The 19,605-nt window shown below is 49.5% G+C and overlaps 5 protein-coding genes across 5 annotated transcripts; 1 reads left to right on the top strand and 4 right to left on the bottom strand.

The window, feature by feature from the left end:
- Positions 1–334: 334 nt before the first annotated feature.
- On the bottom strand, positions 335–5,898 carry J7337_004831 (uncharacterized protein; the record flags this gene model as incomplete). The annotated part of the gene is made up of 9 exons (XM_044822519.1): positions 335–517; positions 568–762; positions 929–1,231; positions 1,277–1,958; positions 2,029–2,640; positions 2,704–3,027; positions 3,080–4,752; positions 4,802–5,669; positions 5,729–5,898. The coding sequence occupies 9 exons, from the start codon at positions 5,896–5,898 to the stop codon at positions 335–337; spliced, it is 5,010 nt and encodes a 1,669-aa protein (XP_044683852.1).
- A 1,340-nt stretch (positions 5,899–7,238) lies between these two features.
- On the bottom strand, positions 7,239–9,794 carry J7337_004830 (uncharacterized protein; the record flags this gene model as incomplete). Its single annotated transcript, XM_044822518.1, has 1 exon — positions 7,239–9,794. One exon carries the CDS (start codon positions 9,792–9,794, stop codon positions 7,239–7,241), a length of 2,556 nt encoding a protein of 851 aa, XP_044683851.1.
- Positions 9,795–12,799: 3,005 nt separating this feature from the next.
- Positions 12,800–14,308, bottom strand: J7337_004829 (uncharacterized protein; the record flags this gene model as incomplete). The annotated part of the gene is made up of 1 exon (XM_044822517.1): positions 12,800–14,308. The coding sequence occupies one exon, from the start codon at positions 14,306–14,308 to the stop codon at positions 12,800–12,802; it is 1,509 nt and encodes a 502-aa protein (XP_044683850.1).
- Positions 14,309–15,022: 714 nt separating this feature from the next.
- On the top strand, positions 15,023–16,696 carry J7337_004828 (uncharacterized protein; the record flags this gene model as incomplete). Its single annotated transcript, XM_044822516.1, has 1 exon — positions 15,023–16,696. The coding sequence occupies one exon, from the start codon at positions 15,023–15,025 to the stop codon at positions 16,694–16,696; it is 1,674 nt and encodes a 557-aa protein (XP_044683849.1).
- A 440-nt stretch (positions 16,697–17,136) lies between these two features.
- Positions 17,137–18,956, bottom strand: J7337_004827 (uncharacterized protein; the record flags this gene model as incomplete). Its single annotated transcript, XM_044822515.1, has 5 exons — positions 17,137–17,264; positions 17,317–17,547; positions 17,594–18,445; positions 18,496–18,705; positions 18,761–18,956. The coding sequence occupies 5 exons, from the start codon at positions 18,954–18,956 to the stop codon at positions 17,137–17,139; spliced, it is 1,617 nt and encodes a 538-aa protein (XP_044683848.1).
- Positions 18,957–19,605: the final 649 nt, after the last annotated feature.

Here is a 19,605-nt window from a genome sequence, read left to right as displayed (position 1 = left end):
TTCTTCGTCAAATGCCCCAGCGTGTGCACGACGGGCTAGAGGTTGATTCCTTGCGTCCTCCTTATCTTCCCGCGAGTTAAAAAAGCCACGTTCTTGTGTTGTCGATATTCTTTGGCTTGGTGCAAAGTATTGAAGGTGCTTTACAAGTATATGCCTCGTTCAAAGGACTTGATGGACCAACATGAAGGCCAGGTATAGATCATACTGTCCACGAGCCAAGAGCCACAAGGTCTACAGAGACGTATATGTTGGAATAATAGGAAGGCGCAGAAATATGGCAATGTTATTCGGTACAGATTTATATCTTATTTTGGCAAACTAAATCGATGTTGGCCTACCCCGTGTTGGCTCCTGGGGTGATAGACCATGCCTGTCCTTTGAAGAGCAGACGCCCATCTTGCCTGAGTTTCTCTGGGTCGGTATAAACACACAGACCAATCCCATCGCTATCGAGCTGGAACACGCGGAAGACCATATATATCTCGGAACGGTCTTCGGTGTGGTGAATTTGCTGCATCTGTATAAAGTCAGCCCATGCTCAGAAATAATTATCCTCCAAACGCTTACCAGCTGGTATTGTTTGCCGCTCATGTAGAACGCGGTGCTACACGGCCCAGTCGTTGTCTTGACTTCTATATAATATCTGGGCCGAGCTCCATGCCACGCATCATGACCAAGATAGCCACAACCGATCAGCGTGTTTGTCAAGTGTCCCTCATCATCGTCGTAGACCAGATCGGCGGTTTCTCTCCCTCTCCAAGCCTGTAGATTCGTGTAGTCTGGGTGGATAGTCACGTACGATCTGATGGTACTTTGCCAATTCGTACGGTTCCAATTTGGCAAGTTGAGACATGAGAGAAGCTCGAATACCTATACGAATACGTCAGTTAGCCTCGAAACCCTACGATATACAGGTAAGGTTGCTCACATATAACTCGCCTGCAGCCCCAACCTTCTTGTCGCGCTCCAGCTGATTAGTTGACCGAAATTGACCCATGACATCCATCCCATCAAAACTCTGGTAAGCGTCCGTATCACCTCCAGGTAGAGCATTCCGCATATCGGTCATGTCAAATGACCCTCTGGATGGGAATACCGCATTCCGGGCTTTGTCAATAACCCTGTCTAGGATTGAGCGATATCTCGCATCTTCAAAAGATTGCTGTTCAGGCAGTGACGCCATAGCCGAAAGCTGGCTTGAAGGAACCTGGTCGGTTGGGTGGTGTAATGGCTGTGGTGAGCTAGGAAACAAATCTGATTGGGAAGAGCGATGTACCCTTCCTGAATAAGGCTGATATGACATCTGACTTCGCTGGGAGATGGTCTCGACGACTGTTCCAGGAGGGCTTCCCTCGGGCGAATTTCCAGAGGATCCACGATATGGTGGTGTACTAGCATTTATAGAAGAACGCTCGGGTGTTAGTTGCTCAGTAGAGGTATCATCGGTTTCGAGGCGGCTATCTGATAGTCGTCGTTCTTGGCCTTCTTCCTCTTGATCGTCTGCCTGATGCTCCTCTGCCTCGTCGCTGTTGTCTTCTTCATCCTGGTTGTCGAAAGATACTGTTAATATTCCCTGGTCGTCGAGGACATCATCAAGGACGAATCTTTCAGTTGCAAAGACTGCAGTCAAGACCTTAACTATGTCCGTCTCTACTGGTCCATCGGTGAGGCTCTTCGACGGGTGCATTAGCCATGCCGCGAATTTCCTTGGAAGGACTGAACCGAAGCAGAGCTCCTGCGCTCTGCGCTCTCTTGGGACATAAATCGTGAGGTTTCCTGTTGTATCTTCAATATGTTCGTTGGCGGTTGCAACTGGGATCGTGAACGGGTGTTTGTTTTGGAATAATTTCAACACAGACGATATTCTTTCGACCTCCACGATTCTCATCGTGCGAAGTTGCTCATAGAGACCGAGCGGGTTGTCCTCAAATCGAGGGCTATTGAAAGTAGAAGCGACACTAGAAGCCGTTATTAGTATCTCCAAACCAATAAATAATACAAGGAAATACAGTCCCTTTCAGTACGTACCGAGCAATATGGTAAGCCTTGCGTTTGAGGTCTCGGTTGGCTGTAGAAATCGGACGCTCCGAATCACTGGAGATGAAAGTACTTTCTTCAACAGAGTTAGACAAGTATCGATACTGGAGTCCCAGCCATTCGATCAACGGTCTGAGGCGACGGACTTCATCCATCTCAAAGTCCAAAAGAGCAATTTTGTCACGAAACATCGTCTTCAATTTGTCCCGATCTCCAATGGCAAAGTCAACGCTCACAGAGCTCAAAACGACAGTGCCAGTTGGGTATCTGACCGGAAAGACTTTGGCTTGTCTGATCGGCTCCGGATCCAGTCGTGTCGTTTCTGTTTGTAGGAGACCATTGAGTGACAGAACAGCTACTTTGGTCTCTTCCGTATTGGTCCCTGATGATTGCCGCAGTTCATCATAGACCATCTGCAAGGTGAGCAGCCTCACACCTAGTTTGCCAACAAAGAAGTTCTCATAAGCCTCCCAACATTCATCCAGAATGGCTTTTCCACGGATAACTGTTTCACTAGACCACAGACAATCCGAGGTCTTATACCAGCCAGACTCGCCATGTCGCGTTTCACAATAGATGAGGGGGGATGCCTCAAATGCAGCTCTGTTCTCATGTTAGCCTCATGTCGGAAACGATCCTTCCTCCTGAATCTAGCGGTTCACGTACTTCAAACGGGGCAAAGGTATTTTTGCCTTGTGCAAGTAATCATAGATTGCCCGTATGCGAGGTATGTCCTCGCAACCTTCCTCCCGGAGTTCAGTCAGCTCGGTCACCAGGTTATCCAGCGACGCATCCGGAATCTCAAGTGTTCCCTTGAATAGGTTCTCGATATTCCTAAACTTCTCATTATCTATCCTTTCCATGTAGGAAGCCTTAAGAGAGTGAAACATGATCATATCTGGCGGTGCGGTCCATAAACAAAGCGGGGATGATGTCCACATAGGATCATTCTGATTAGGGTCGAGGACTCCTCCGTTGTCAAAGAATTGCCTAATAATAGATCAGTTATAAGTTTATATTTGCGAACAAACATGATACTCACTTAATCTTGAGCCTCGCTTCTGGCCCATCACTAGCAACCGTAAGTCTGGCGTATATGGCGATGTACAAGTCAAACACCTTTCGAGTTTGGCTTTCGGAAGGCCGTTTAGGGCAGGATTTCTGAATATAATGGAGTACTTGGAGTAGGAAATCCACGCTATCGTCTTTACTGACTGAGAAGTAGTCACTCAGGAAATGCCATTTTGATCCAATCTGTTCGGTTGTTTCTAATTCCTTGAGCTTGAGAAAGGGAAATTGCTTAGGGTATTCCATGTAACGGTCGACAAGATGTCGCAAATCGTTGAGGGGAAGCCAGGCTTCCTTTAGCTTGATTGAATAGTCAACACCGCAGAGTTTCTGGGCAGGTAGATCTTCAATCTTCCATCGGAGAGCCCGACTTGTCACAAAACCTGGTTTTTCGTGTAACCAGAGATGCTCAAATAACCCCAAGAAATTCTCTGGCTGGTGCTCAAAGACATACAGAAAGACATCCGATAAGCCGCTTTTGTCTCGTGAAATGAGTCTCAACCGATCACGTACACCGATAGAATCGCATAGCCACGTCTCCCAGCTTGGGTGTAATAAGCTCGGCTTGTCTGGGGTGTTTTCCATGTGGGCCGAATGTAAAAAATCCACGGATAAACCTGGCGAGGCCGCTTCGATGTCTAAAAGGCTTGCAGGACTGTACGCATGCGATTTTCCAGGGAGATATATATCCGTCTCAGGCGGCTTCTTTCCCACCAAATCGCCAGTGACGACCCCTACCCCCATGTATTCTTTCGGCCCGTGCTTTCCGGTCTGGTGTGTCCGATAAAGAAAGCTCAAATGCTCATTTATGATTCTGAGCGTTAAGGATTTCTTTGAGGTGAACGATCTGAGGATTGATGCTCTCACGTCTTCAAATGTGGCCTGACAGACTCCAAGTTGTTGGAATAAGGTGCTCCTATCCGGATTACTGGATGCATGAACTGCGATAACCTTGAGGTCTAAAGATTCAGGGATGTTGAGATCCCCCGTCTTTGGGAAATACACTGGCCCAGATGTAGTCGATGTCCATGCTCCGGATCTCAGAGGGAGCAAAGGCAACGACTTCAATCTCTGTTGTATAGACGGAGAGCCCTCGTAATGTTTGGACAACGCGCGTGCCACAGATGAGAGCCATTCATCGGTCGTATTTTCTCCGTAGAACCTGGAGTTGGGACTGCGGATATCAGTTTCCAGTAAGTTGAGGAAATCTAGTATGTTCATGATCCCTAGCCCGTAGCCTTTGAGAATGTCCCTTGCCACTTGTGAGTAGCTAGGTGAAAGATAAAGATCTTTAGTCGGGTCGTCAAACAAAGGATATCCTTCCGCATCCTGGGCACTGAGGGGGAGAATGACAACGTCGCCTATCAGGCGCAAATCGACTCGATTTCGGGATTTCAGAACTGGCGTTTTCTTCATCAATCTTTGTATCTCGTGATTAAGGCCTGACCAGAATGCATCGGAACTAGCATCTGAGGAGGACGGGAGGAACATAGGCCAGGTGTAGCAGAGTGTAGGATGCTCGCAGAACTGCAGAACCGCCTGAAAGAACGCAGATGCAACCCAGTCCCGAAGGTCGAAATTCCTGCGTGATGTGGTGACGATATCCTGCCGATTGGCATTCGTATCAAAATCGGAGTGGATTAAAAACTAGATCGGAGTCAGTCATTGTTTTGGTGTGATGATTGATGAAGCCAACCTTGTAATCGGATCTTCTGAGAGGTAAAAATGCAAACAGGTCTTGGTTCTTCTGAGTGACAAGTGGTTCAGAGGTGTCGGTAATTGGAAAAGCCAAAACGACTTCAGCCTTGGAGGAATCATTCTTAGCCTCTTTGGTATCAGGAAGCTCGCGGTTGTCGCTCCGGGCCAAGTTGGTCGCCATTTGTCTTGTGATATGATAGATTTGACTTCGAGTAGTCTCGTCTCCACGAACACCAGATGTAGTCTCCAGAGATACGCGATAGTCGTCGATCTTATGCTTGCGAAAGTACTTTGATCGTTCCAGTTCGCCATTCTCACCATAGAATTCCAGGCTGATTTGCTCAAGCTTTCGCAGGAAGAGCAAACAAGTTTCCTGTAGATCATCAAATTGCATAGAAATAATCCTCTTCAGATGTTGAAGTTCGTCTGGGTCTCCTCGGTCATGGATGTATAGAGTCGTACGGGTAAGAGGGCTGGGAATGGCCTCAACTGGATTTACCCAGATAGGTCTGACCATGCCTATACCTGGGTCCGTCTTGTTGTGCCGAAACTCGAACGAGAAATTCCCAGACTGAATATGAACTCTCGATGCTGCGATAAATACGGACTTGAAACCAATACCTTTGGCGCCGATGTATCCGTGAGAACCTGACTTGGTGCTTTGTCCAACTGCGCAAATAGCTTGTAAGTCTGGCTCTGTAAAGCCATCTTCATTGCACTCGACGATGATCTTATTTGGATATATCTTAAAAGAGACGAAAGGCAGCGCTTCTGCTTCGCGAGCCTTGTTGAAGATGTTATCCTCGGCATTCTGAAGAAGTTCAAAGACAAACCGAGCACCACTGCCGTAGATCTGCTTTGCCAATCTAGCGGATGGTTTCAGTAAGTGCAGCGAGCAACTTGGCCCAGATTAGTAGACACTTACATCTTGACGGAGTGCGATACAGCGCTTTCCATCGCCAGCCAGTTCTCATCAATCTCCCGACGATATTCGGCATTGAATTGTTCGATATCGTCCATCATTTGTTCGTTCAGAAACCCATACTTCCTGGTCAACCGTCGCACAATTTGCTCCGCCTCCTGTATGGTCGCCATGGTTGGCAAGTGAGGCTTATTGCCTTCGTTTTCGGTATTGGGACGGGTCGATAGCTAAGGTACGCAATAACTGGGTAGCAGATGAGGTATTGGAGAATCATTTGTGGAAGAGGAGAGGGACAGAGCGGGACCATGAGTCTTTAAAGAACAGGTAGTGTCGTGGGAAAGCCAGGTGAGGCATCTCCTGACTCCCTTGTCTAGTGCGACGAGTGTTCTGCATGTTGGTCACAGTATCCTAGCTTGCGAATTTCAGCTCACACTTCAGGTGTGTTTCCGTTGATGCAGGTCGGCGGCACATCGTGGTCGGCGCGTGAATATGAAGCAGCAATTCGGATAGTACAAATTCTAGGTAGTCCTGTTTAGCAGTCAATCGGATGGGCCAGCACAGCCTACATTCAAAGCGTTATTGTGTTTTTGGTATGTTTGAGCCATTCATGTTGAGAGAGCTAGAATAGGAAATGCGCTGTCTGCCGTGGCGTTCTTGGCCCTGGCTCCCGCGGCGGTAAAATGGCAGTAGGGATTGGCCATATACGGAGTAGAACAACCTCATCCTTGCATGCTGAGGGGGTCCTAAACTATAAATTATAAAACCAACACATCGGCAAGAGGGCCGTTGTTTTCATAGCGGATTCTTGTGCTTCTATCAATGCGTTCTGATGTGCAAGGTATGACTTTGAGACTGTGTGCGCTTTGGGGGTGAATACACGCGGGACCCTTGACGGCGGGTTTGGCTTACACCAAAATTCGCTGGCAATCCACCAATTTAGGGGTCGTTCTTTATCCCGCCTAGCGTGTTTCAAGGCTAAACTTGCGCCATGACTCCCTACCCACATATAGATGAAAACCACCCGCTAACTATTATCTGCCTTGTACCATCCATGTGTCCTTCGCCTGGGCTGTGCAATAAATTTAGGACATTGACCCTGGCCAGGTTTCTCGGTTATGTTGCTCGTGACGTCCGAACAAGCCCCTCTAGTTCAAGCTACACGATATGGATGTCTTTCATTGGCTTTCATAACGATGGAGGCCACGACAACCAAGTAATCGGAACAGTGACTTACATGATAAACAGCGAGATCAAGACCAGCCAAGCACTGTGCCGACAGCAAAATCACAAATATATAGATAAGTTTCGAATAATAGGCGACATTTACATAACTCATGCTGGGCAGCACATGTTTAGGGTCGTGAGCTTGGGGTATAAATAAATCATTCTTGGTATCCTATCTATCAAAACCCGTCAATAACTCAACCATAAACGCATCGTTACACAAGGATATCAAAAGTCCCTTCCCAACGCCACGCATCATCTAATCCGTCTCTTCTAGTAATAAAACTCTTTAATTTCCCATTCGCATAGCGTTCACAAGTCTATGCCTCGCGCCCTCTCGGCGACCGTCCCCTCGTCCGGGACTCTCAGTGTAGGAATCCTGGCGACGCGCGTTGTCATAGTAAGACTCTGTCTCTCCAAGGCCTACCTTTGAGGGACGAGGAGGTGGTGGTGGGGGAGCATGGCCGGGTACAGTTGCCTGTTGCTGGGGATGATACACTGGCTCCCAGTCGCGGTTGGCCTGGTATGTGCCGTTCTGGTAGGAGTCCTGAGTCGGGATGGGAGGTCGGCTTGCTCGCTGCTCCTCCCGCTCAGTGCGCTCGTCCCGACTATCGCGGTTTCGGCGGGTGGAGTCGTTGCGGCTTGATTGAGGGACAGGTTGTGCCTGGAGGAGACCGCCTTGAGGTGCACCGTTCTGGGGTGCTCCATTCTGAGGCGCTCCAACCTGACGACGGCTTACCTCTCTAGGCGTCTGCTCTTCGTCATCCGTTACTGCATCGTCGTCGTCATCCTCGTAGGCTCGTAATTCGCTTCGCATAGCAAGGCTGGCGCAGATGTTTCTAGCTTCCTCAATAGCCTTCTTCTGCAGTTGGAGAGCCTTGCGGCGCTCACGGGTCTCCTTGTTCTCGGCAGCGATAGCCTCAATGGTAGTATCAGGCATGCGAAGAATCTCAATAGGATTAAACAGTCGCAGCATACCAAGCAAAAGGTGACGCTCGACGACCTGAGTAATGACGTTGCGTGTAAAGATGCGTGCAGTAAGGTCGTAGTAAATAAGCATCTTCTCCAACACCTCTTCGGCTTCTGTGTAGGTTCCGCCGTTCTCAGTAGCCTCGGCACGCCATTTTCGAAGACGCTCCTCGTACTCGGGGTCAAAAGGCTGGATCTCGAGTTCCATATCGTCAGTGAGACGTCCAAGCTCGGTGTCGGCGCTTTCGACGAGATCCTTCATTCTGAGCTCGAGAAAGTGCATGCGAAGAGGATCACGCATCCGCATGGGCCAGACGTGGTCAATAACGTCCGCAAGAAACTCGTTGCAGATAACACCGACGTTGTCCTTGTATTCTTGTGCAAGAACAGGCCAGTTTCTGGAGTAGTCCTGGAAGAGGATATAGGGGGCTCGAGGGTTGGAGTCTAGGGGAAGTTCATTACCCCGGATCTGTCGGAGAAGAGGCTCAACTTCAAACTCGGCAAAATCCTTCTTTGAGCGGTCTCCAACGGTGCCTGGAGTGGGAAGGCCATTGCCTTCGGCAGGGCCATTCGTACCATTGACACCATTTGCGGCGGGAGGCTGGCTCTTCTGGAACGTAACCTTACGACCGTGCTGTCGGAACCTTCGAGCGAAGCGCTCACTCTCGTCACGAATGCGAGCTCGGAGCTTCTGTGATGGGGTACCCTTGGGGCTTGACTGCCTAGCAAAGAATCGCTCACCAAAAGGGTTCTTGTAGTTACCGTTCACCGCAGGGGTGACGAGGTTGTTGGATGCTGTGAAGAGCTCGCCCATCTGGAAACGCATCTCCTCCGGGGTATCCTTGCCAACACCCATAGCCTTGAGCTGGCTCTCGCAGCCCTCCAAAGCTTGCTGGATCTGGCGGCGAAGAGTCTTGACATGCTTGCCGATATGGCGCTGGAGCTGAGTGCTCAGCTTCGCGCGAAGAGCACCAATACCCCACATCTCTGGTGGGAGGGTTGCCCATTTTCCGCGAGAGAAGAACTCAGCTTCTCGGTTGGCGCGGTCCTCGGGAGTCTGCCATTGCTCGCCTGGGCCAGGATTGAGCAGGACATACCAGCCGAGCTTGAAGTTGTTTTCTTGGTCCTTGTTGGTTACAAGCTCGATGAACTTTTCCTCAAGACCAATACGCTCAGTCATATCGGGCTTGGTGAGGACACCGATTGTGCGTGATCCCTTGGGATCAAAGTGGCGGGCCTTCTTGAGGATAGGAGCCTGAACATAATCGTTGTTTCCGCCGATAACAGCAAGGATAATAGTTCGAGAGCTCTTCATATATCGATCGGAGAGGGCTTCGATGGTTTGGATGTCAGACTCGGATTGATCGCGGTTGGCGACACGGACAAGACCGGGAAGATCGACCAGAGTCAAAAGTGGCATGTCGGGGCCCTCCTTCTCAACGACGAGGATATCGCGAGCGGCGAAGCGACCAGGAATGCTCTTGGGAGCAATCAACTCTGTTGCGTCACGCATCATCGCATCGAAGGGTGTGTCACCGGTGACATCACCGCCCCATTGCAGCAGGCGAGCTTGATCATTGTAAGGTCGTGTCTTGTCGGGAATGATGGAAACCTTTAATTTCGTCTCCTTCGCTCGTCGCATGCGAATCTCTGTCGCAAAGCGTGTGCAGGCGCCGGCGTCGCGAGGAAACGGTGTACCGGTGAGAGCCTCGAGAACCGAGCTCTTACCAGCGGATTGATCGCCGACGACGACGATTTGGGGTAGTTTGACATCATCGAGCTGTGCGAATTGGAGCTTGTCGATAAGGTCTAGCAGGCTTCGTTGCTCAGTAGCAAGGCCCTGATCGCCGAGCGACGATTCAAGCGAAGGGCGCATTTTTGTATAATAGAAGTAGAATAAGAGGGGGTTGAAAAGGCAAGATTTTGAGCCAAGGGCTTCGTCATTTATAAGTTATGGCGCTCGGGCTTTGGTTCGCTCTTTCTTGGCTGCCTCTGTGACCGGATGGCTAAGGTTGCGCGGCTGCCAAGCGTCTTTCAGGCCTGGAGGCGACCAAGTGATGCCCAGCGTGCGCTAGCGTCATACAGTACTTACTGCGCCACCCTCAACAGAGACATCCCTACATGTCCAAGTGACAAAATAACTTATGGAGACCTTAGCCTGGGCATTAACCAGTTTGTTTTCTTCCTGATATCACCAAAGTTTTGAGTCGTATTATAGAGAAAGCTTCTGAGATTGAGGTAACTTGCTGTAGATAATTATTCTAGCGCAAACCGTTGCTAATTCTCTATAAAGTACCTTAGATATTTATGCTACTAAAGTCTTTTATTACTTAGCATCCAGCAGATGTCTTGAGTTTTATTGCCTCCTCGAGAATTGACTGATGTGTGGCGTGTGGCGTATCCATCTGTGGCTGTGCATGTGAAAGTCTTGGCATACAGAGTACGACGCCTAGATTACGTCGCATATGAAAGTGCTTTTCTCTCCACTCCATTTATTAACAGACGGCTGAGCTGAATTTTCTTTTCTTTAATTTTATCCCTTTTTACTGCTGCCTAGATCTTGCGTAGACTCTTACTGACTTTGAAATGGACCGACAGTCATACTTGAGATAGGTGACGTAGCCAACCGCGTGTATAACACGTCTGCTCACCCTATACTTGTATTGCTTAGAAATGCTAATAGTTAAACCACTTGAGGCATGTTACAGTCAGGCAATTCTGTATGAATCTGTGTAAGAAAATTTATCAAATATATATATATATATAACAATTTCGGTTAGGAGTATAAGGGAATTTGAAAAAGGTACACAGCAGAGGTGAAGTGGTATCAATTCGACCATAGCCTAAGTGAACCCACAACTAACCCCGTCTCAAAATGTTGGATCCTTCGGGGCCCAAAACTATGGGCAATCCCATGCTCGTTTACGCGTATCGGAAGGCTGAAAGCTCACAAATGGTTGTGTCGAAGACCAGTGAATGCGTAGATATCTGCGTCTCTTCGCCTATGTGAGGTGGCAGTGGTATCTTCTGATCGAGGTCATCCGCTCGGTTGACGTAGGCAAGAACTAACTGCTCATCTAGATGCTCATGAGTTTCTCTGTCGAATGACGAGCGGAGGTAGGTGACCTGGCTGCAATAGTCTTCGTCGTCGTTATTGATGTCGTCTGCTGAGGCTATAACGAGCCTATCCAACTGCAACGAATTCAACTTCGCGAGCTCCGTAAGAAAGAAAACTCTGACTCCCGAAAAAGTGAGGCACAAACTTCTTAGTGTCTTCGCGTGGCGCCGGATGAAACTGATAGTCCCGGAGATCAAGGCATTCTGGAATTGCACACCATGGGGCGTTCTCATAAAGCAAAGACTACTAGTTATTTTCACAAATTCCACACTCATAAGCTTGGGCAGTGTGGGAATAACAGTAGGATTGAACGGAATGGAAGCATTCTCGTTACATATTTTCAAGCTCGTCAAGCTTTTCGCGTTCGCAAGGCAAGCCGTAAACCCTCTGGAAGTTTGAGTCAGGGTAGACATTCTACAGAGACAGAGATCCAAGCGAACAAGATGCTCGAAAATATTAAGCTTCGTAGGCTCCTTCATTTGGAGGAGCGCTGAAACGGGATCGACATCCTCATCTGAGTAGAACAGACGGGTAATCTTGTTTGTCGGCACTTCGTCATTGGGTTGACTTGCAAAAGATTCGAGTAGCGGCATCAAGTAACCCGTAAAGCCAGTGTTGGATCTTATATTTGTCCCATGTCCTTGTAAAATACCTTTGAGATTGCTGATGGTCATGGAGAAATCCAAGGAGGGAATCTCAAGGCACCGCTGGCCATCCATGGGCCTTGAGACCAGAGTATGTAGATTGGGCATGTTGTTGCGAACAGCAGATAAAAACTCATCTGGAGATTTCGATTTCGGAATTGGACGTCGGCTACGTTGCATCATATGTGCGGCAACGGGGTCTGGGTGCCTGGCGAAGGCTGATATATCCTGGAAGCCAACCGGAAAGTGAAAAGACACGAGCTCAGTCATCTCTCTGGAGAAACTCTTGAAATTATCTCCGTTCTCATTCAAAATCACCGGGGGCGTATACCAAGGATGTTGGAACTTGGAAACGTCAAACGCAAGCTCTTCCCACACGAGAACTCGAACCAGGGACGCAAGCGGAGACTCTGAGAGCTCGAAGAAGTGCCGAAAATCATGAATAAGAAGGGAAATTCGAACTTGATAGAAAAGAGTGCGCGAGGCTTCGGTAGACATTTGGCGGCAGGTGAGTCTAAGTGACTTAAGATCTCGCCTGGACAAGCCATGATCAAGCGAGAAAACCTCGGCGAGAAGCTCCTGGGGCAGGGTAATGAGACTCATGATGACCCAGACTACTGATGTCGTGAGAAGCTGTCTGGAGAGGGAAGTCCTGTCCTGCGGGATATATAGCCTGGGAAATTTTAGTGTTTTTAGAATGACGAGAAGGTTGATGAGTCGTGAACTTTGAAGGCTATTAGGTTTCGCAGGACACCAATAGGAGCAGAAAGATGTCTGGGTTGTTGAACTTACAAAATCCATTAAATTTAAAAATGATAATATTGTGAAGAGACTGCCATGGTCACTGCTGACTTAACCTGGTGCAAGGTTTGAGTTGATCACGGAGTTATCATATGGGATGGTTGGGACAGTGGCTTTCAAAATCCCAAGGTTCAACAGGGGTGATCAGTCGCTGGCTACGAAAAGTGCTACAGAGTCGCAGAAAATTGACGTGATGTAGATTTAACCAGAGTAAGTGCCCCCTAGCCGATAGTAGAGAGGCACCAGGCTCATAAAAGATGTGTCGTCGAATCTTGCCTCTCACTTTGTCTTCAAGTCACACTCCATTACATCTTTGCTTCAAAACGCCATGATTGGAATGGTAGACTCCATGGAGGCGGCATCACCTGTGTCGGGGACATCGTAGTTGACCGATGCTGACGGTGAGTCTGCCTCGAGCCCAGCCCAAGACCTCTCCAAGTCCTCCTGGAACCGTTTGACTATCCAGAAGCCTGTGAGCTCCCGCCGGCGTTGCATGTCGCGCCGCACAATATCTCTATCTTTGCCCTCAGATAGCAAGAACCCAAGGGCGTATACAGGCCAAGTCCCCATAAAACACTCAGACCAGCGATGATCCTCGGCACGTCTGGACAGGATTTGAAGTGCTGTACAGGCTCGCCAACTGCTTGTGTGAGATACTCTGGGAAGTCCTGTGTTTGGACCAAAGGCAATGAGATGTTGCATGAGGATAGAAGCCACCATCGCGTATAGGCAGTTGGCGTCTCTGTTCAGCACATCATACGCATCGGTCTGTTCCACCGCCTGCAGGGCGAATTCCTCCCATGTTGCGACCTCGGTCTGAAGCTTCACCAGATCTTCCATGTTGGCGGATTCTCTTCCAAGGCAAAGCTGGCCGAGAAATGTGGCGAGTCGCATCACAGCCAAGGGCATACCAAGGACGGGGCTATTGATACTCAGCAGGGAAAAATCGAGGCTCGTAGGATTCTCCAAGAGCTTCTCTGAGAGAGCCCAAAACTCCGAGTTCAGCGACTGGAGGGACACGTAGCTATTTGCGCTGGACCAAAGACCGTTATTTAATAAGAAGACCTGATACAACACACTCTCGAGTGCCAGACGGAGAAAAGTCGTAAGGTCGGTGCTTCTCGAGTTGAGTATACGGAAGCTGATGATCTTGATGGCAGCAGTGACATGCTGAGGTTGATCATCCCATGAGGAGGAGCCAGAGATGAAGTTGAATGCATACAGAAGCACAATGGTGATAAGAATGTCATCGTCCTTCTCTGGTGAGCCTTGACAGAGCGATTCTGCCAGCCGAGATAACGAGTCGGTGTAGTATTGATGAGAGACATGACACATGCCTGGCGGTCCTCCTCTTATAGAAACGAAGGATGTAGCGCATGCCATGAGAGCAGAAGACAGAGTCTTGCGCGACACCATGATAGTATGTATAGCTGTATACCATGTCTTATGGAAGACAGAACTGCAATTTGGCAGTAAAAGAAGTGGTGTTCCCCGGTGTCCGAATTCGCGAAAGAGTGTCCATTCGATGTCATCGCGTTCCCGTTTACGAGCGATCACGCAGTCAGCCAGCAGAAGCTGCGATGTCACTACAGAAGACAAAGTGGGCGATTGATGATGATGAGCTTGTACCGCATCGCGAATCTGGCATGATCTGAAACGGCGGTCGATGAGGTCTTTGTCCACAGGCCACTGACAATCGCGCGGGACTCGTGAGGCACGGCACGCTCGGCAGACGGGAGTTCGCTCATCGCACTTGATGCGGTGTTGTCGACATGGAAGGCAACCCGTCTTGGCACGCAGCTTGGGCCGCTGAGAACCTGCGGTCATAGTGGATATGAGTCTGGGGTAATTGACTGAAGTAAGCCGTGTTCCGACGCTGTGTTGGGATGTCCTGAAGTCGTAGGGATGTTTGTAAGAGAGAGAAGGCCAATGGCTTGTTCCCCCCGTACAAGATGGAAATGGTTATCTGTATCACTTGATCAACTAGTCAAAGGATCGATAAGGCCCAGACTCAAGGGTCAAGTGCCTCAGCTCAAGATAAGCTATCATCCATGGTGCATACCCGTCCCAGCCGAACCCAAGCAAGCTTGCGGGGAAGCACACTAGTGAAGCATGAAGCTTAGAATGATACGCTTCATTCGCTCACGCTAGTTTAGTTCATGCATTTCTCGCAAAAGCAAATGATTGGCTCAGTAGATAGATGTCAAGACGAATTTGGACTAGGTGGCCAGCTTCCAGGTTGAGTCCCAGGGGCCTCGGTCATGCTTCACTCAGCGATCGTTACATGCACTATTGCGCAAATACGCCTGATTGGATTATCCACTGTCTGCATCTCAACTCTCCAATCGTTGGTATTTCCGAATGGCTTTTGTTCAAGTTGTAGAGAGTCCTCCGGGGTGCGGATGTGATCGCGTATGGCTATAAAGAGAGACCTGCTACTCACCAGTTCTCTATCCATATTGCACCCATTTTGACGCTCATTCTACCAAAACTCAAGACTGGCACATACTTCGATCATCCGCCTGCTCAATCGCCCTAGCCATGCAAGTCAACAACCCTGTACCAGTGCCAAAGGGCACACCAGAGCACGAGGCCAAGCGTGCTGCTGTTCTCAAAGCACTCGCCGACAAAGTGCCCGCCGAGTTCTGTCTAGGCCCTGAATTCTTTAAAGACACCCCTCTCGATGTCACCAAGATCCCTTCTACCTGTGGTATTCTCACAGACGAAGAAGTAGCCATTACAGAAGACTATGATGCAACTGGCCTTGCTGAGGCTATCGCCAGACGCAAGTATACTTCTGTGGCTGTTGCGAAAGCATTTTGCAAGCGCGCGATTATCGCCCATCAGCTTACCTGCTGTCTTACTCAGTGGTTTTATGATGAGGCTATCCAGCAAGCTACGAAAATGGATGAGTATCTAGCAGAGCATGGAACCACGATAGGCCCGCTCCATGGCGTACCCGTCAGTATCAAGGATCATATTCCCTTGGCCGGCACGTTCGCCTCGTTGGGTATTCTGGCTACGGCTGAGTACGACGAGCATGACTCTCCCCTTCCAGCTGTCCTTCGCAAGGCCGGCGCAGTCTTTTATTGTAAGACGAACCAACCCCAGGCCCTCATGCATGGCGAAAGTGACTCGCCTTGGGGCCGCGCCTTGAACCCGCACAACACCACTTTGACATCTGGAGGTTCCAGTGGTGGTGAAGGAGCCTTGATTGCTATGAAGGGCTCCGTCCTCGGCATTGGAACCGACATTGGAGGCAGCATTAGGATCCCTGCTGCGTTCAGTGGTATCTATGGATATAAGCCAACGAGTGGTATCCTGTCAACAAGGGACTTGGTACATGGGCCAATGATTGCTGAACTCACTGTCTTGGCTAACGCAGGTCCCATGTGTCGATCTGCACGCGACATGGACCTATTCATGCGTCTTCAGCTTGCTGTCAAGCCACATATCAGAGACCTGACTTTGGTCCCCACGAATTGGACCGGCTTGTCGACACAGCTGGGCCTGACCCTTGGACGCCCCCTCAAAGTTGGCATCATGACACACGATGGCTTCATCCAGCCTCAACCACCTCTCAAGCGTACCCTGTCGTGGGCTAGTGACCTTCTGTCAGACCCTCGACTATCAGGACTTATTGAGGTCAAGCCATTCCTACCATATGGTATCAAACAGGCCTGGGACGAAATCAGACAAGCCTACTCCCCTGATGGCGGCATTCCAAGTCGTGATGCGATCCTCGCAACAGGCGAGCCAATCTATCCTCTCACCGACTGGATCTGGAAGACCGCCGCTCCCAAAGGTATGCTCACTGCCGGTGAAATGACTTACGTACGCAAAGCATGCCTCGATTTCCGACATTCCTTTGCAGAGGATTGGGAGCGTCAGGATGTCGATGTTATTCTTTGTCCAACTGGCGTTGGTCCGGCTACGACTCACGACACAAATTTCTATCTTATGTACACAGCTCTGTGGAACTATCTTGACTGCCCCGGTTTGGTTTTCCCTACGGGGCTCAAGGTTGAGGGAGGCGAGAAATACGAAGCGGATTATCAGCCGCTGGGACCCGAGTGCGCTCATGTGAAGGAGCTTTGGGAGAGTGGGAACTTTACAGGAGCTCCTATCAATCTTCAGCTTGTGGGGAGGAGATATCATGACAATCAGCTGTTTGGGGCTTTGAAGCTTCTCCAAGGCGCTCTTGGGCTGGAATGAGCGACGAATAAAGGAACGGAATATATGCGCATGCCTTTTCAATTGCTTGTTAATTTACGTGCTGCAGAGGGTGTAAGTAGTTAGTTTATAGCTGAGAATATCTTGAGAAAATCTTCCTGAGACCTAAGACCAAGACCTCAACCACCACTTGATATACTATCATCCTTTTCAGAATATGATATTCTGTTGCTAGCTGTCGTGACACTTGAGGCCCATTTGTTGTATGATATTTTGTGCTGGAGCCTAAGTTGTCTTGAGCCCTTCACCCCGACTCACTTTCAGACATCACATTGATTTTAGAAGTGTACTCTTTGACGGTAAATCGCTGTTGCTGACCAAAACATGCGGTCGCAATAATATGGTATTCATGAACGATCGTCCTGATAGCGCTAACAAGTATCGAGACCAAACAAGTCTCTCCCTTTCAACATAGTAACCGTTTAAACAACCTCGCGGGTCTGCACTTGAGTCTGCTGTTCGTCTGACTTTTCTCCCTTTGAGTCTCCAAAGTGGATCTGCTTCTCGACAGCAGCAACTGTCCTCTCCTTGAGTTCCTCGTCCTCGAAAACTATGATCTGTTAGAATTTCCCAACTAAAGCAACGGGAGCAAGACAACATACGGAATGCAAGTTCCTCGAGGGTTCGGCCACTGGTCTCGGGGTAGAGAAGGTAGATGATGCAGAACTCGAAGAAGATCCAGCCACAGTAGATGGCCAGGTATCGCCACTTGATGGCATCGAGAGCGATCGAGTTGACGTTGGTGGAGAAGAAACCGGCGAGCTTTCCGAAGATCTGCTGAACACCGATACCACGGCTTCGCATCGCGTAGGGCCAGAGTTCAACCAGGTAGGCTGCAGACTGTTAGATTGGACTTGAAAACGGTGGCCAATGACTTACTGTATGTGAGAGCGTTGTTTCCAATGGCGTAGGTTGGCGAGTAAGCAAAGTACCAAAACAGAGCGGAAACACCAGGAGCACTGTTCTTCTCGCCCTCAGGGATAGCTTGAATTCTCTCGAGAGATACAGTCATGCCGATGAAAGCGCACAGCATGAGAGTAGCGGAAAGCATGTACATGTGTCGACGCTTGAAGCGGGTGACGATCAAAGCAATGATCGTAGCGTTGAGGAAACTCCAGCAAGCATAAGCGAGGTTGATTCGAGTCTTTGTGTAGTCGTCTTCGAAACCCATCATGCCGAAAAGAACACCAGAGTAGTAGCTCAGAAGAGTGTTGCCGGAAAGCTGGGTGAAGAGACCGATGAAGATGGTGACAACAAATCGACGGCGCATACCGGCGGTGCGGATAACCTCGAACCAGGACTGCTTGGAGGCTTCCATCTCGGCCTTGATGGTCTCTCGGATCTGGACGATTTCAGCCTGCACGAGCTGGGAGCTGGCATCGCCCTCGGCGTGGTACTTGATGAGGACCTGGGCGGCTTCCTCTTCGCGGTCTTTGGAGACGAGGAAACGAGGAGACTCGGGGAGGAGAAAGACGGTGGAGATCTGGATGAGCGAGGGGACGATCTGCAGAAGAGAGGGCAGACGCCATGACCAGTTGGTGGTGATGGGAGTAGTGCCCAGAGCGATAGCAGAGGCGAGAATCTGACCGATGTAGTAGGATGAGTTGAACAGAGATGTGAGGACAGCACGCTCCTTGGGATATCCCAGCTCACCGATGAGGGCGGCACCAGAGATAATACAGAAGAGAATTCCAGCTCCAAGAATCATGCGGGCAACGATGTACATGCCAACTGAGAACTCGTCAGTAAATCGAATATTGGATGGAACAGAAGTCTCATACCGTGCTGGGCGAATCCCTGGATGATAGCACCGCCAACCATGATGAGAGAACCAAGCATAATCGACCATCTTCGACCGAATCGCTGAGCGAACCATGGCGCAAATGGGACCGCAAAGATAGAGCCGAGCTGGTAGGAAGAGTTGACAAAGCCGAGCAGACCAGGCTCGATGGCCCACTTGCCTTCGTCGTTCTTTCGTCCGTCACCGAGATCTATAAACCCGTCAGCTTTGAACCAAGCCTCCTTATATTTGTAGGTTATTCGTACAGTGGTGGAAGTTCTGAGAGTATTGGAGCGTGTTGATGAGTTGCGAATCGAAACCAGAGGTCATCTCAACACCCATACAGCAGAAGAACAACCAAACGTACATGATGCGCAGATTGGGCTTCTTGTACCATGGCACCTTGTCCTCCTCGACGAGGCGAGTGACGACGGGGTCAGCGGCGCTACCAACATTGACCATGTTGGCGAATTGGCTCTTCTTAGCTTGTCGACTGAGTACTATTCAAGGGCCAATCTCCAGGGTAGTAGAGGAAACCAAGCTTGAGAGGATGGGAAACGAAAAAGAGAATTTCAATGGGGCATTGTAGATCATATTATACATGAACTTCTCCTCTTCCCCCGCGTACGCGTGTAGATAAGATAGAGACAGACATTATGAACCTAGCGGTAGCTTAACCGAATTCTCCGTATATAGGCTAATTATGGAGTTTTGTCTGGGGAAACGTGGAGTCTCCGCAAAATACTTGGTTTCGACCGCTGTTGATGTTGCATCACGACGTGACATTCCCGTCAGCGGCCGACCACACAGACACCGACGATTCGCTCGCATGCAGCCAAACCCCGGCCTAGCTCAGGTTGACAGTCCCCCAGAGTTGAAACGGATTCTCGAGCCGAGATGCTGCTCTCGGTCCAACTCTTGCGGTTAAACGGACCGGCTGATGGTGGTGCTAGCTTATGCTTAAAGCGCTGATCGTTTTCTATCTTTGTATTAGACATATGCCAGATCTAAAACCACATGACATGCTACCGCGAATTTTGCGGGGTCAGACATACGAGCGAGCCTGAACGAGCAGCCTAGCATTTTTGGGGTAGAACCATGGCATGGGGTT

Source organism: Fusarium musae, chromosome 3 (genome assembly GCF_019915245.1).
Source record: "Fusarium musae strain F31 chromosome 3, whole genome shotgun sequence".
NCBI classification, from domain to species: Eukaryota; Fungi; Ascomycota; class Sordariomycetes; order Hypocreales; family Nectriaceae; genus Fusarium; species Fusarium musae.
This window is presented reverse-complemented; position numbering and strand designations above follow the sequence as displayed.